The sequence below is a fragment of the Oryza brachyantha genome, chromosome 2 (assembly GCF_000231095.2).
Source record: "Oryza brachyantha chromosome 2, ObraRS2, whole genome shotgun sequence".
Classification (NCBI taxonomy): Eukaryota; Viridiplantae; Streptophyta; class Magnoliopsida; order Poales; family Poaceae; genus Oryza; species Oryza brachyantha.
The window spans coordinates 17,214,610-17,229,847 of record NC_023164.2 but is presented as its reverse complement, the minus strand read 5'-3'; the positions used below and the strand labels follow the sequence as shown (position 1 = coordinate 17,229,847).

General features: G+C 41.6%; 3 protein-coding genes across 6 annotated transcripts; 2 read left to right on the top strand and 1 right to left on the bottom strand.

Annotated features, from left to right (window-relative positions):
* Positions 1–594: 594 nt before the first annotated feature.
* LOC102716567 (rhodanese-like domain-containing protein 11, chloroplastic) lies at positions 595–3,489 on the top strand. 4 transcript variants are annotated; one of them, XR_001549506.2, is made up of 11 exons: positions 601–743; positions 833–949; positions 1,138–1,245; positions 1,363–1,459; positions 1,722–1,761; positions 1,847–1,921; positions 2,137–2,224; positions 2,302–2,369; positions 2,729–2,801; positions 2,886–3,078; positions 3,215–3,489. XR_001549506.2 is itself a non-coding variant. In XM_006647390.2 (10 exons), the coding sequence occupies exons 1-10, from the start codon at positions 624–626 to the stop codon at positions 2,967–2,969; spliced, it is 870 nt and encodes a 289-aa protein (XP_006647453.2). In that variant the 5' UTR covers positions 595–623; the 3' UTR covers positions 2,970–3,489. The 4 variants fall into 4 exon arrangements, 1 of the variants encoding a protein (XP_006647453.2); XR_001549505.2 differs by having other exon boundaries at positions 2,886–3,122; XR_001549504.2 differs by having other exon boundaries at positions 2,886–3,126.
* Positions 3,490–7,889: 4,400 nt separating this feature from the next.
* Positions 7,890–10,286, top strand: LOC102716289 (high-affinity nitrate transporter-activating protein 2.1). The gene is made up of 2 exons (XM_006647389.2): positions 7,890–8,443; positions 9,438–10,286. Exons 1-2 carry the CDS (start codon positions 8,284–8,286, stop codon positions 9,902–9,904), a joined length of 627 nt encoding a protein of 208 aa, XP_006647452.1. The 5' UTR covers positions 7,890–8,283; the 3' UTR covers positions 9,905–10,286.
* Positions 10,287–10,872: 586 nt separating this feature from the next.
* LOC102716010 (eukaryotic translation initiation factor 4B1) lies at positions 10,873–15,203 on the bottom strand. Its single transcript, XM_006647388.3, has 3 exons — positions 13,860–15,203; positions 11,454–11,834; positions 10,873–11,222 (listed from the first exon to the last, which is right to left on the bottom strand). Exons 1-3 carry the CDS (start codon positions 15,026–15,028, stop codon positions 11,198–11,200), a joined length of 1,575 nt encoding a protein of 524 aa, XP_006647451.2. The 5' UTR covers positions 15,029–15,203; the 3' UTR covers positions 10,873–11,197.
* Positions 15,204–15,238: the final 35 nt, after the last annotated feature.

The window sequence follows — 15,238 nt, the reverse complement described above, 5'->3', positions numbered from 1 at the left end:
ATGAATAAATTTAGATTGGGCCAGAAAGTTTTATAACATGAAACATAGGGATTGTTACTATCTCCGTTTTATATTGGAAAACTTTCTAGCCTTGTCTAAATTTATCTATTAATGAATTTATATAATTTATATATATGTTCAGGTTCATTAGCATCCATATAAATCTATGCAAGACTAGAAAGTCTTATATTGTGAAACGGAGGAAGGATAATACACTGGTTTCGGTACAGTGACCCCATCAATAATATAAAGTATTTGTATTTGTTTGTCCAACTTATTCTTCTTTCACTTAGGGTTTGGATAACCATCACCACATGTGACAAAACCGCTCTGCTTAAAGAGTGAATGTAAACTCCATTTCAAGAGGGGAAGGCTGATGATATCTTAATTATATGATTAGCCATCACCACATGAGGAGATGTTCAAAACCTCATTTCAGATTATGTCTAGAAAGCAAAGTATTTGGTCGCAGTCAGGATTCAACCACTGTCCAGGGCCCCACAAGCCTGCAGTTGCACTCCCCTCGTCCAATTGCAGAGCTGGGAACCGGATGGGGGATAAAGCTACGGCTAAAATGCATAAAACCTCCGGTCCGAAACAAACCCACGCTGCCATCGGGAGACATGGCAACGCCACCTCTCGGCCTCGCGCGCCCCGGCGCCGGCGCCGCCGCCGTCACCCCAGCCGCGGCATGGTCCTCGTCCTGCTCCAGGCGCCCTCTCCGTCGTCTCCTTCCTTCAAAGGTGCAACCTTTGTCTTTCTTTCTTTCTTGGCTTTGCCTTCATTCATTCGCACAGAGCTCTGACTAAAGGGGGTTCGTGGGTGGGCGCAGAGGTGGAGTGGGGTGGTGAGGATGGGAGCGACTGTGGGAGGGGAGCAGGAGGGCGAGGACGAGGAGGTGAAGCTGGCCAAGGAGATGGCCGCCGCCAGGAGGCGGTGGGAGACCCTGGTAGGGGCTGTTCTTCACCTTACCACATCATCTGTGCCTGCAAACTTCTTCCAAGTTTGCAGTGTTGTTGTCTTAGGCTTAAGCTTCCTCCCTTTAAGCTCGAATTCAGCATGAATATTGTGTGATCCATGACTATTGAAGTGCTGAGCTTGTGCTGCTTATGTGTCTGTGGGATGCTCTGCCTGAAGATTAGGGAGCAGAAAATCAAGACTCTTACACCAAGGGAAGCTGGCTATACATTCAAACTCACAGACAAAGTCCTCCTGGATGTTAGGCCCTCAAATGAGCGTCAAAAGGTTTGTCTTTCTGCCTGCCAAAAGACTCTTAAAGGTGTTTGATCATTGCAGATGGGGAGCATTTGATCATCTCATTGTACATTTGTACTTGATCGTACTGAAATTGATACATTTCAGGCTTGGGTGAAAGGCTCTACCTGGATTCCTGTATTTGATGTGGACACGTCGTTCGATTTGAGTGGTGTCGGCAATAAAGTCACCAACTTTGTGATGGGTATGCTAAACAGAGTCACCATATGCAAACCATTGTGTCATCTCTTGTTTTTACATGTTTTTTTCAATTAAAGTTAACACAGAGGATTATAAATGGAATGTTGTCCATGTATACACTCTAGAACGGTGAATGCAATGATAGTTTTCTCTGGACTGTTTGACCAGTTTACATATATTTTACTATGTTCTTTTTTTAGCATACTCTTTTATATCATCGCTGTACACACCAACTAAATGATCGAACCCCCATGACTTTTTCCTAGGTGGCTGGTGGAGTGGAAGCTCAACAATGTCAGTTAACAAGTATGCCAACATCAACTGAATTTAGAACTTTCATCTGCTATTTTCCAGAACAATAAGATTGACTGATCGTAGACCAAATTGCTAGGAACTTTGTACAACAAGTTGAGGAGAAGTTCACCAAAGATACGGATATTGTAGTAGTCTGCCAGAAGGGACTGAGGTAATTCACTCTCTTGCATGTGCTGATTTTGATATGCATATGACATATCAACACTTTCTCACCTTGATTACATTTTGAGAAAGTTAATTCAATAATCATTGTTATGTTGCCCTTCATTGAAGATGTGCAATTTTAGATCCTCTATGGAACTAAATGAGAACTTCTTCTGGCATGTTTGATTGGTTGTCTTGACTTTTGCCTGAAAATTTGGGCAGATCACTGGCTGCTTGTGAACAACTTTACGGTGCTGGTTTCCAAAATTTATTCTGGGTACAAGGAGGACTGGAAGCAGCTGAAGAAGAGGTAGTACCTGGGAAATGGACTATTATTTCGTATATTGGCTTCTATGGAATTATGAATAATATTTTTTTACCATTCAGGACTTTGAGAGAGAAGGTCCCCAGCCTTTCAAGCTTGCTGGTATTGGTGGGGTTTCGGAATTTTTTGGGTAGGTTTCGACACCCCAGCTATTTCACCCATCCTGGTGGTTTATTGTCCCTATTACTCTCTGACCATTTAAATACCCAAGTCATCTATTAAAATCAAAGAAGTTGTTTGAGTACGGACAGAATAATGTGACAATCAGATATGCAAGCTAGAGCTTGCAAACAACTTAAGACTAATCAATCAGATTGTGTTACACTACAATGGCAGATAAGCATTATGATGGGATTTTCTTGTTACTATAACAACCAAAAAGAATGTTTTAGACTTCCATGAAAGCATGCAACATTGTTCCTTCATACTCCAGAGCACTCCATCAGGTTACAAATCTTTAACCTTTGTGTACTGACAACTTCATTTCAGCTGGACGGATCAGCAACGTGCACAGGCTGCGAAAGAAGGGCTGGGCTATCGTCTGACCTTCACAGGCCGTCTGGTAAATTCTTAAAATTCAAGAAGACACATCGATTCTTTTTCTTCAAAGAAAATGCTTGTTGAATATTCCCTTCTGGAACTCTAGGTTGGAGCACTCGTACTTCTTGATGCTTTATTTCTTGGCGCTCAAAGGATTGGCCCTCTGCTTCAAGAACTTCAATCTCACTAACGCATATTGGTCTACGAGCAAACTGTTCTTGTGACGTCCAAGGTTTTGGAGCACATCCGGCTGTCATCTTGGGTTTGTTGCAGCTCTGTATCGCAAGTCCACGGTACATGTATGGGGAGAAAAGCTAAGCTTTCCATGTTTTGATCTATGGCTGTAGGTAGTTTCATCTCATTTGTGAGGTAGAATTTCCGTAGGAATCACTTTCTTTCATGTACAATCTGGTCAAATTTATGGTTCCCAAACAGGCCTGGAAGGTTGCTATCGAGTTCAAGGAAATTACTGGAAGTTCAGTCTTGGATCCTTGAGATGGTGATGAAAGCATCACAACTCCCAGTCTGAAGAGTACTGTTATGTTTTGCTTCTGGTTTGAAGGATGGCTGGAACTTGGAACCATTAGTGCTTAGCAACACAGGGATCTCAATACCTGTTGTTTGATAGCTGGTTCCGTGGGTTACCAGAAGAATAGTGCTCCTGTATAGGCAAATTTGGTTTCTTAACCTAAATTTCATGATTTCAGTTCTGAAGCACTGCAACTTAACTGTGTTATTTAGGCTTCCTGCCATAGCCTGCTTATAGTCACCGGCGAATATAGAATTTTAGCTAGGAGTATGTCCACTCAAAAATTATCGTATATGTAACATCCCAGTCCAAGGTTTAATAGGATCTGATAGATATTCGTACTAACAAGTTGTAACTTCTTTTCTAGAAGTTTATTTCAAGAGAACTTTAAGGTTAACCATGCTTGACCTAGAGCAATTTGGGATTTTTTTTCTTTCTTTTTTGTAAATACGTATATATATCTATTAACTTTACAAATCTGTAGGCTCCGTCCTTGCTTATAGTTGCACCGAAATATCGCGTAGAATCAAACTAGGAAAAAAAAACTCGCACCAATTAAAAAAAATATTAGAACAGGTTTATAAATTCTAATTAGTTTATGATAGTATTTTTTTAGGAAAATCTACATATACCATTTCTTTTGTATTTAAACTAAGTGTATAAGAAATTATTGGTGATTGGAATATTATAATTTTGACTAAATCTAAACATCAAATTATTTACAAACTGAGAGAGTACTGCCAATAAAGAATAGAAAATGCCAGGTAGAAGAACAAACACCGAAAGGACAAACCAGAAGAAGAGCCAGGAGGTCTGTACAGTGTACAAACGTAAAACTCAATACTCCTAGTCAATGACAACCACAACAATGCCTAAAAGCGTATAATTCCCTCAATAATTCTATCGACGTTAACATATACCCTCACCTTCTCTAAATATTTGACGCTTCTACGCCGTTGACTTTTTATACACGTTTGACTATTCGTCTTATTCAAAATTTTCTTATAAAATTTGTAACACTATATATATGCATAAAATATATTTAGCAATAAATAAAATGGTATAAAAATAATTAATAATTATAATTTTTTAATAAGACGAATAGTCAAACGTGTATAAAATAGTCAATGACGTTAAACATTTAGGGACGGAGGTAGTACTAATTACGCATGATCTGTCCCGGCGTTGATCGTTCTTCTTAACACGCCGTTCCTCCTATCACTCTCATGACATCTAACACCAGTTGATAGATAAGCCAAACCACTTCACTATATTTTCACATTAATAGGGGCAGGTCAAACCAATGATGTTTCTTGTAACTCTTAACCGGTGTTACGAGCCACATGACATGACCCACACATGAAGGTGTTAATGCCGGCATGCTGTTGCTTTCAGTCCATCAAGCAACGATTTGCTATGAATGGTAAAACTTGACCCTGTGAACATTTACTTTGATCCTGGACGCAACATAGCCTAATACTCCCTCCATGTATGACACCGTTGACTTTTAGAATTACGTTTGATCATTCGTCTTATTCAAAATTTATATCCAAATATGCAAAATTATAATGTATACTTAAAGTTTATATAATAATAAATCATATTATAACAAAATAATTAATAATTATATAATTTTTTGAATAAGACGAATGGTCAAACATAGAACTAAAAGTTAACGGCGTCATATAAAAAAATATGGAGGGAGTATTATCTTTCTACCCAATCATGTTTTGGGGGTTTCTATTGGTAGCATCTGTTCCTGGATTTACATTTATTGATCATTTTGGATAGAAGTAAGGCCAGGGTTTGATCATGTCTAACTGGTAGGTCTTAATTAGAAAAAAATTATTTTAACAAGAAATATTGGTCTAGTACATGCATAACTTTTAAAGGGCCAGTTAGCTGGGGATAAACATTGACTTTGATCAACTAGCCATCTCAGATATGAGAGGTAAGCATGTGCAGTAGGGATTCCCCAACCGGCCAACCCCCTCTTCCCTTCAGCTGGAAAATACTAGTACTCTTTCAATTCAGTTGGATAATAGTACAACAAAGTTTTGAGATGAAAAACAGTATAATATACTTAGTTGAAAAATATAAGACGCATTAGCTTTCGAAACACATACATTGTTAGCTTAAGTATTAATCAAAATTTTCAAAGGTTGGGCTTCTTTAGAACAAAGAAATTTTAGAGGAATTTTGTAGGGTATGAATCCTTTGAAAAAATTGCTATATGCTCATTTGAATAAAAGAAATGAACCCTTTAGAATTCCTGGAATGACATAAAACATATGAATTTTGGAGAAAATCTAACATGAGTTCAAACCTATTGGAAAATTTCCTTTTGTGTCACTCTCTCCAAGTTCCTATATGATTTTCATGTAAAAAGCAACCAAACAATATGATTGAGTAATTCATGTGTTTTGATATTCCATAGGATTAAGTTGGCATGATATCCTAAATCAAATGTTTTTCTTATTCATGTATTTTTCGAATCGTTCATTTTAAAGGAGTCTTTAACTTTGCAGATGCATGCTTCGTATTTTTAAGGGAGTATAATCCATGATGTATACTTACGGTTATATTGAGTGCGCACGTTTAATATATTTGTTAGAGTATTTTTGTAATCCTTGAGAAGATACATGAAAATCATATTTTCTAATTAATTAAAAAAACTAGGTATGTACCTCTAAGAGATACTAAAGTTTTACAATAAAGATTTAGCAGCTTAAACTATTTTATCAAGTATGGTAAAAACTTATATATTTATCACTAGGAAAATAGAGTACCAAGTACAATGTTAATATGCCGATTTAAGGAGAATGATTCTCATTCCAGGAAGTAGAATCGATTTTCCGCTTTAGGTAGGATGTGGCCATGCGTCGATCGATCTGCTTCCACATCTTGAGAAGGCTAGCTAGAAGCCTAGAACTGGGTCTCTTTAATTGCTGTAGACAATCAAAGGCTAGCTAGCTATAGCCGAGCTGAGCTGATAAGATCAACCGTGCACACTCGTGTTCGATCGATTGAAGGATGTTATCCGTGTACGGCATCTCTTTCGGATGCATACAAGTTCTAATGCTTATTAATGATTAAAAATATTTTTTTAAATTTTAGGATGTCGCTCGGATCACGGTAAATAATAAATATATGTTTTTATAATTTTAATTTTTTTATCGTAGTTTATTTTTCAGTTTTGATTTTTAACTCACTAAAATATGTATATAAAAGTTGTATTTATAAATTATTTTTAGTTTATAAATATATCATTTCTCTTTTTTTAAAAAAAACTAAACAATCATCCTCCTCCTTTCCCAAAAGGATTCGGAACATATGCAGTCACTTTATATAAGAACAGTAAACAAATTTCATAAACAGCGTTTCCAAAGCGCTGTGAACTCCTGTAGCGGTAACTATAACAGCCAATCTAAAACCTTGTTTAGTTCCTAATTTTTTTCCCAAAAATATCACATTAATCTTTAGACATTTAAATGAAGCATTAAATATACATAAACATTAAAACTAATTACACAGTTACAGGAAAAATCGTGAGACGAATCTTTTGAGCTTAATTAGAACATGATTAGCCATAAGTGCTACAGTAACCAACATGTGCTAATGATGGATTAATTAGACTCAAAAGATTCGTCTCGCGGTTTCCAGGCGGAATCTGAAATTTTTTTTTCCATTCATGTCCGAAAACTCCTTCCGACATTTGATCAAATGTTCGATGTAACCCCTTTAGTAAAAAATTTTGCCAACTAAACAACCCCTAACCCTCCGTCTTCCAACGAACAATAAACAGCCCCAAACAGCAAATATTATAGCTCTCTAATATTTGCTGATTCATGGCACGTACGGAATCTGCATATCTACGTACGCCGACGAGACACTAGACCTTTCATTTCGAGTGTCAACAGCAACTTGGGCCAGTAAAAGTCAGTAGCCATTCCGTACCTGAATCGGTGATTAATTCTTTCTTCAGCTGGGAAGAAGCCATTCCAAACCTGCAAAAAAAAGAAAGAAATTAAAAAAACAGTGTGAGATGCCTTCTCAATACTATACTCCCACTGTTGCAACCCCGGTATTTTTTGTTGGACCGAAACAAATCTCTACGTCTTAGAGCAATTTTTTAGTGCAACGAAAAGTAACAAAAAATACCTCGAGTTGCCGGTACCTCGCGGTACCAAATTATTTCTGATCGTTGGATCTAACTGCGCACATCCTACTCAGCTAGATCCAATGGTGAGAAATGAGTTGGTACCTCGAGGTACCGGTACCTCAAGGTACTTTTTGTTGGACCGGAGCAAATCTCTACGTCTTAGAGCAATTTTACGGACCAACGAAAAGTAACAAAAATACCTCGAGATATCGGTATCTCGCGATATCAAATCATTTCTGGATCTAACAGCGCACATCCTATTTAATGGTGAGAAATGAGTTGGTACTTTTTTCAACCGAAACAAATCTCTATATCTTAATGCCAAATTGATCCTACCATTAACGTCATGCTTATACATATTTAATTATTTAATTTGCAGTTGCCGCTTCTCACAGGTTGCCGGGACTCTTGGGCCCCCTCCAAAAGCTCAATTACCCCCACAAATTAAATGATCTCCAAGCTGCATGATTCCTCTTCTCACACGTCAACGCTTCTGACTTTGGGATGGATTCATGGATATCCCGGCTTCTCTGAACTTAATCAATTTGAGATCATCAACTCCAGCTAGGTCAAGTTGCCTCTTGAACCCAACGAAGTAGCTGGTCAACTGCAAGCTCGCAGCACTCTCTCTCTCTCTCTCTCTCTCTTTTCGTCTATATATATTCACTCGGTTGCCGATCGATCTCGGCAGCCAGCAGATTGATTCCGTCTTCGTCTCCGTCTCCGGCCACCGGTGAGCAGCTTTTTCTTGGCTGATATAAGGAGGGAGCTAGAAAAAGGAGGAGGAGGAGGTCAGGTCTGGGTGAGACAGCAATGGCGAGGCTAGGTGTTGCTCTCTCGCTGTCGTCGTTGGTGCTGGTCGTCTTGCTCGGCGCCGGCTTGCCTCGGCCAGCGGCCGCGGCGGCGACGCAGGTGTTCCTCTCCAAGTTGCCCAAAGCGCTCGTCGTCGCCGCCTCGGCCAAGCACGGCGAAGGTAAATCACTGACGGTCATGCTTCTTCGTTCTTGTTTCATCCTGCTTCGCCTGCTCTGCAATTCTGCATTTGCACCAGGGTTTACAGAAACCGTTTGCTCACGAAAAGAAAACTGCGGTAACTGAGAGATTATTAGCTTAAAAAAAGGTTAAAATTGATAAAAAATTTTACTAAAAATGAATTTTGGTTTGATTTTTTTTTCAGCTCGGTTGAGTATGGCGGTTCATAAATGCGAACCGGCTCGACAAGACCAATAACTGCGTTAACCGAGTTGTTATTGTTTATTTTGAGAAATTGTTTGCACCACCCAATGCAAGATTGCTCATAATTGGCATGTAGGGGCAGAACCAGAATTTTCTCAAACCTAATGTTAAATGATAGAGCATATTTATTTAAATAAATTTTAATTAAAACTTGATACTTTCGTATTATTTTTTTCGTCGGGCTTGGGGCTCAAACACAAGCTATCTCACATCTGCTTCCGTCAAAATGTTCTGCTATTACTTCATCTTCATAGCTAGCTCATGATAAAAAAAAAAGGAAGTATTTTTGGCCTAAAGTTTGATGGAAAATCAGATTACATCAGCCACAAGAAATCGAGCATATGTTCCGGTATACTATACGGTTCCCACTGAAGCACCAAATGATTTGTCTGATCCCCTCGCCTGTGATCGATGCATCCTAAAAGGGATGAACAGGAAGAGAGAAGAATATGTCCCTAAGAAATTCCTATCCTGAAGATTGGCCGCCCAATGCTATATTATTTTAATCAGAAGAATAATACTTAAATACTAATAATAAAACCACCATAAAAAGTCCGAATAATAACATAGCCTTTTTTTTCTGCATTTTTTTTCTAATTTTTAGTCAATCGCCTCATGTTCTCCTGAGTGTACTAAAAAAATTAATATTTTTTGTGCTCCATTCGATTTGACTGTAAAATAATTCAAATTAAAAGTATGGTCACTAATCGAAGCGAATTTCCGGTGAACAGTGCTGCACGCCGGCGAAAACACGGTGACGGTGACGTGGTCGCTGAACTCGACGGAGCCGGCCGGCGCCGACGCGGCCTTCAAGAGCGTGAAGGTGAAGCTGTGCTACGCGCCGGCGAGCCGGAAGGACCGCGGGTGGCGCAAGGCCTCCGACGACCTGCACAAGGACAAGGCGTGCCAGTTCAAGGTCACCGCGCTGCCGTACGCCGCCGGCGGCGGCGGCGGCAGGTTCGACTACGTCGTGGCGCGGGACGTCCCGACGGCGTCCTACTTCGTGCGCGCCTACGCGGTGGACGCGTCCGGCACGGAGGTGGCCTACGGCCAGACCTCGCCGGACGCCGCCTTCGACGTGGCCGGGATCACCGGCATCCACGCCTCCCTCAAGGTCGCCGCCGGCGTCTTCTCCACCTTCTCCATCGCCGCGCTCGCCTTCTTCTTCGTCGTCGAGAAGCGCAAGAAGGACAAGTAGAGCGCGGAGCGGCCGCCGCACCGCCATGGATCTTGATTCTACCATGGATTGAATTCCACTACCCAAAACAAAAGTTACAAAACTAAAAATGTGAACTTTAGCTTGCTATTATCACATTCATGTACACAGTGCTCTGCTGTTCTCGTATCTAGTTTTGCGTTTGGTTTTCTCTCTTTTTTTCCTTTTTTGAAATTATATGTACCTTTTATGTTATCCTTTTTTGGTCATCTACGTGCATCAAATATGAAATAATTTGGTTGCCATAAGTATGTGCTTGCTGGTCTGGTCATGTATGGTATAGCATGTGATGGGTAGCTGTGTGCACAGGTCAGGCGAGCAGGTGCCAACAACAGGAAGAAAAATGTCAAGCTTATCGTTTAAATTCAACCCAAAATGGATTAAAAAATATATATTTGTCCAAAACATAACATCGAATGCATCTTGCATGCCAGATATATTCATATTGCTAGAGGAATTATTTGATGGGAGTTTGAGTCTGTGTTCTTTTTTCACAGATTATTTCTTAACTTTTACACACGCTTCCCAAACTTATAAACATTTTTTTTACAAAAGGTACGTTGATCATCTCATACTGCTAATTAATTGCCTAATAATAATATATGTCTGCCATCTCATGGTCAACTCTGTGAACAGATGTACGCTTATGTTTATGAGATATGCTCCTTCCATCATAGTGAAAGGCCAAAGCACTAAACACCATGTTTTTTTTTCTAATTAGTAGGGACATCAATGAGCTAATCGTACACTAAACTATTAAGCTTCACACGTAGCATGAAGAGCAAACTAACAACGCCAACAACGGAAAAATTTTGTATGTGCATACAGCACAAATAGCTTCACAAATCACAAGCACAGGGAGATGTAAACACTGACCTAATAAAGAATTCCATGTAACAATTGATGATAACCATGCCTGAATATGAAGGTTGAAACATAGTTATGCAGAAAGCAAGAACAAATAGTTAGTGTATCAAGTTTTGGTAACAACTGTTTTGACATGGAAGAGAGGGGCAAATGGAAATGAAGAGAAGAAGAAAAAAAAGGAAACCGAAGCACCGCCATAGAGGTGGCAATACAGTTTGGACCCTTGTGCGAGCCTGCAAGGTACTGTCCATTATCCCCCTCCTACTCTTCCAAGGCAAACAAAATGGGAGTCAAGCAGCAACAAGAACGTGACAACTTATTTGTCCCATGTTTAAAACAGGAAAAAAGAAAAGAAAAAAGTTCAGTCCGAGGATTGAAGTGCTCAATATGCCAAAACCGAGGATGGGCTCACCATCTCTGCCCTGTCAACGACCTGAAAAGCAAGTAGACAAAGAGTTCACATCTCCCATCAACTAAAGATGAAGAAATTATCTAAACTTGACAAAGATGTGTAGAAATACAGGACGACGTTACTGTGATCAATGTTAATCACATCCATGTAGGTTTATGTGAGAAAGGACTATGGAAAGTAGAAATTTTGTTTAATATGCTATTTGGGTCAAGTCCATTATTACATCAATCACATGATAGGGAGCAAACAAACCTGTCTGAACTTCTGTTACCACCAAATGAGCCTCTGTCCCTGTTGCCCTGAAATCCCCACCTTTCTTCAACTGGTTTCTGATTTTGGTCTATATTACTATGGGAACGTGGCTGTTCCATTGACTCTGTAATGTGAGATTCCTCTGCTGAGTTAGTTGGTAATTGTGCAGTAACTTTGCCAGATCCAGAACCAGGTCTTTGCCCAAATCGAGCCTTGTCGTCCAACTCAACTGTAAGGCGCTTCAGTTCCCTTTCCATCTGGGATAACTTCTCTGATAAACCTTTTTTCTCCTCTTCACTTATATTTGTTTCAGTGTCTTTCAAATCCACTCTAAGCAGGTCAATCTCTTCTTTCAACAACTTCTCTTCATTTGTCTCTGGTCTGAAATATTCAAAGTCCATGAACAAATGTTTAAGACGATAAAACTACACTAGCTAATCACAACATGACAAAAAAAATAAAACTATAAAACTATTGAAATCTGAATTTGATAACTTTTCAATTCGTTGTGACCAGGAATGAATTATTGATTAGTTATTGGACTGAGATGCACAAAAGATAGTTCAAATAACCACAAGATAACAGCTAAAGCAATTGGCTATAGGAACTGTGAATAAAGATAGGAAGAAAATTAATTCCCAAAACCGTATGAAAGTTGAAACAATTAGCTACAGGAGCATGATTCAATGACCAGAATATTGCCATTGGTTAAAAAAGGTAAACATTATGAAATGTATTTGGCTATTTGCTGACCAGGAACCACCAGAATATTCCAATATCATGGTACAGAATTTCCACAAAAAGAAAAACATCGGTGCAAAAGTTTACCAGTGGTATTGCAAGTCTTTCGTAGTAGTTACATATATCTGGCAGAGGTGATAAACTATCCTACATGATGGCATATTAGGAACAAAGGCAGTTCAAGTATTGTACAAATCAAAGTGTTTGGTGGTTTACAGATTAAAATCATTCCACAGAAATCTCAGCACCTGGCTGCTAGCAGTTATTAGTCACTCACTGGAAGATGTCATCTGGAACATTTCGAAAATAAATTTGAAAAGCGAATATGGTATAGTAATAAAGTTGCAGGTATTGACATATAAGAACATTGATGAAATTCATTATATTAACAAATGTCTATTGACTGCCGATAGCATTTCCATGGTACAGACAGATTTCACTAAAGATTGTAGACACATGAGACAAACAGGCTAAACTGTCAGGCTCTGACAACTGGCAACCATTCAAAGATGTAAACTATGAGCAAGTGGGTGACCAATTAAGTGGTTCAATAAACTAACAACACGGCATATTCCAACATAGAGTTACACAAGCGATAGCAATTCACTATAGTTTGTAAGTAGTAAGAACAGAAAACATTGAGAAACAACTGCCAGCTTCATCAATAACCAAAAATCATTGAATCCATGTTTTCACAGTGAAATGCATGACAGTAGTAATATACCACAATAACTGAACACGATAGTGTTAAACAAACCCTATCATTTCTATCTTACACATACACTAACACAAAAACACCCTACTAAGACCAAATACAGGTGAAATCCCATGATAAATTATTGAGTTCAATTTTGCCATCTGCATTCCATTTAACCAACCAAAGGCAGCCACATAGCACAATGTGATATTGCATGTAATAGAACAAAATGGCATAACTAACAGTTAAATTAACATTGTAGCATATACTTGGAATCTTATTTGTTTTCGTTGTCTGATCATGTCCTGAAAAAGTTACTAGATAAATAAGAAATGCATGCACAGGTTTCAACCAGTTTTCACTAGGAATAATAGTTGTTCCTCCAAGATATTCTTAAAATGGTGCATATGGGCTAATAAGAAGAATATCAAATGGAAAATGTAATTTAAAAATACCAGCTTCCTGTTATAACAATCTATAATTATGGTGTTGATGCAAATTTAGTTACTCATCATGATAGTTTCACAATCTCTCAAGGTGAAAAACTAGGTATATCCATTCCATTCATCCAATGGCTCATTATTACAGAACCATGAAAATAATCGGCAATAAGAAAAAAGAAGGGGGGGGGTCAAACTTATCTCATAAGCACAGTGCAAAATTAATTTCCTTAAAGGAGCATAGAAACAACTTCTTAGAGTGAACAGATGAAACAGAACTAATGTTAGGCTGACTTGAACTATTGCAAGGTGCTGCCAAAATGCTTCTGGAAAAAAATGGTCAACTTAAGCACTACAACTCACCAGCTTAGAGCAGCCAAAGGTCTTGGCTAAACAAAATCCATGTCTAAGGTCACATGCCCAAAGATTAAACTGTTCTTATCAGGATTGCTTTTAAAGTCAAATGCTAAGTGTGCAGCTATAAAAGGTAAATTTTGTTATAAAGAGTTGGCTCCATTTATGGCATACCTATCAATTCCGCGATGCTCCAATTCGAGGTCAATCTTCCTCCAGTCCTTGCCTTTCTCCTGAAGAACAACCTCTCTTGGCTTCGCCTCCCCGAAAGGATTAACCTTTGGCCGCGTTCTCGGCACACCTTCACTACCCACGGCTGATGCCTGTGACCCAGGGCTCCCAGGTCGTGATGAGTGCGCACTTCCTGGCCTACTAGACTGTGAACTGGTTGGACGGCTAGTCTTATGATCAATCTCTGTCTCCATCTTCCTCCAGTCCAGCCCTTTTTCAGCAAGCACGTCTTCGCGGGGCCTCGCTGCCCCAAATGGGCTTGGCCGGCTGCGTGCTGCCTCGGCAGGAGGAGGCGCAGGGGTGGCCGAGGCATCCCGCTTGGGCGGATCGAGCACGAGGCGTGGCCGCTCGCGCTCGCCGTTTTGCGGAGCCGGAGCGGCACGGGACCAGCGGTCGGAGTCAGCCGAGGTAGGCGAGTCGCGGAAGCCACAGCCACTGCCAGAGCCGAGGCTCGGGTAGCGGGACGGCATTGGCTTCTTCCCGCGCGACCAGTCGCCGTCGTCATCGGCGCGGCCGAAGGAAGAAGCGGCGGCGCCACCCCCAAGGGATCCGTACCTGTTCCGAGCGCCGGAGTCGACGGGAGACGGCGCGAACGACTTCTTGTTCAGCGACCAGTTGCCCGACTCGTCGGCGCGTGAGGGCAGGTCGAGATCCGCGTCCCTCCCCGGTCCGCCGCCGCGTCGTCCGTCGTCGTCGAACCCGCGTCGCTCCCCTCCGCCGCCGTAGGAGCGGAACCCGCCGCCGAGGCGGGACCGATCGAGCTCCTCCGCGGACCGCTCCCTGGGCCCCGTGGGCAGCATCATCATCTCCTGCGGCGTGAGCCCCTTGGGCTCCGCCGCCGCCGCGGCGCGCCTCCCGGAGGCGCCGTAGGTGGTGAACTCGGAGAGCGACAGGGTGGTCCCCTTCTTCTTCTTGGACTTGCCGCCCCCGGCGGCGGCCGACTCGCGGAGGCTGGGGAAGCTGGCCGCCCCACCAGCCGCCAAGGGGGGCTCGGGCGCCGCCGCCGGGAAGGCGGCGGCCCCGGCGGCGTTCTCCCGCTCCTCCTCCTCGGCGCGCTCGGCGTCCAGCGCCCACGCGCCCGCGCCGCCGAGCCCGCCCCAGGCCTTGGACATGGCGTGCGGGCGATGAGATCTAGGGTTCGGCGCTCGGCGGGGCCGAAATCCCGGCTGGGTCGGCGATGCCGATGCCCGATGCCGATGCGGAGCGGAGAAGAGGCGAGAGAAATGGGGGCGCGCCGCGGGTGGGTGGAAGCGTGGCTCGCGCGGCGGTGGTGCGTGCGTGCGTGCGTGCGGGTGCGGGTGGGAAGCGCGGCTCGGTGGGTG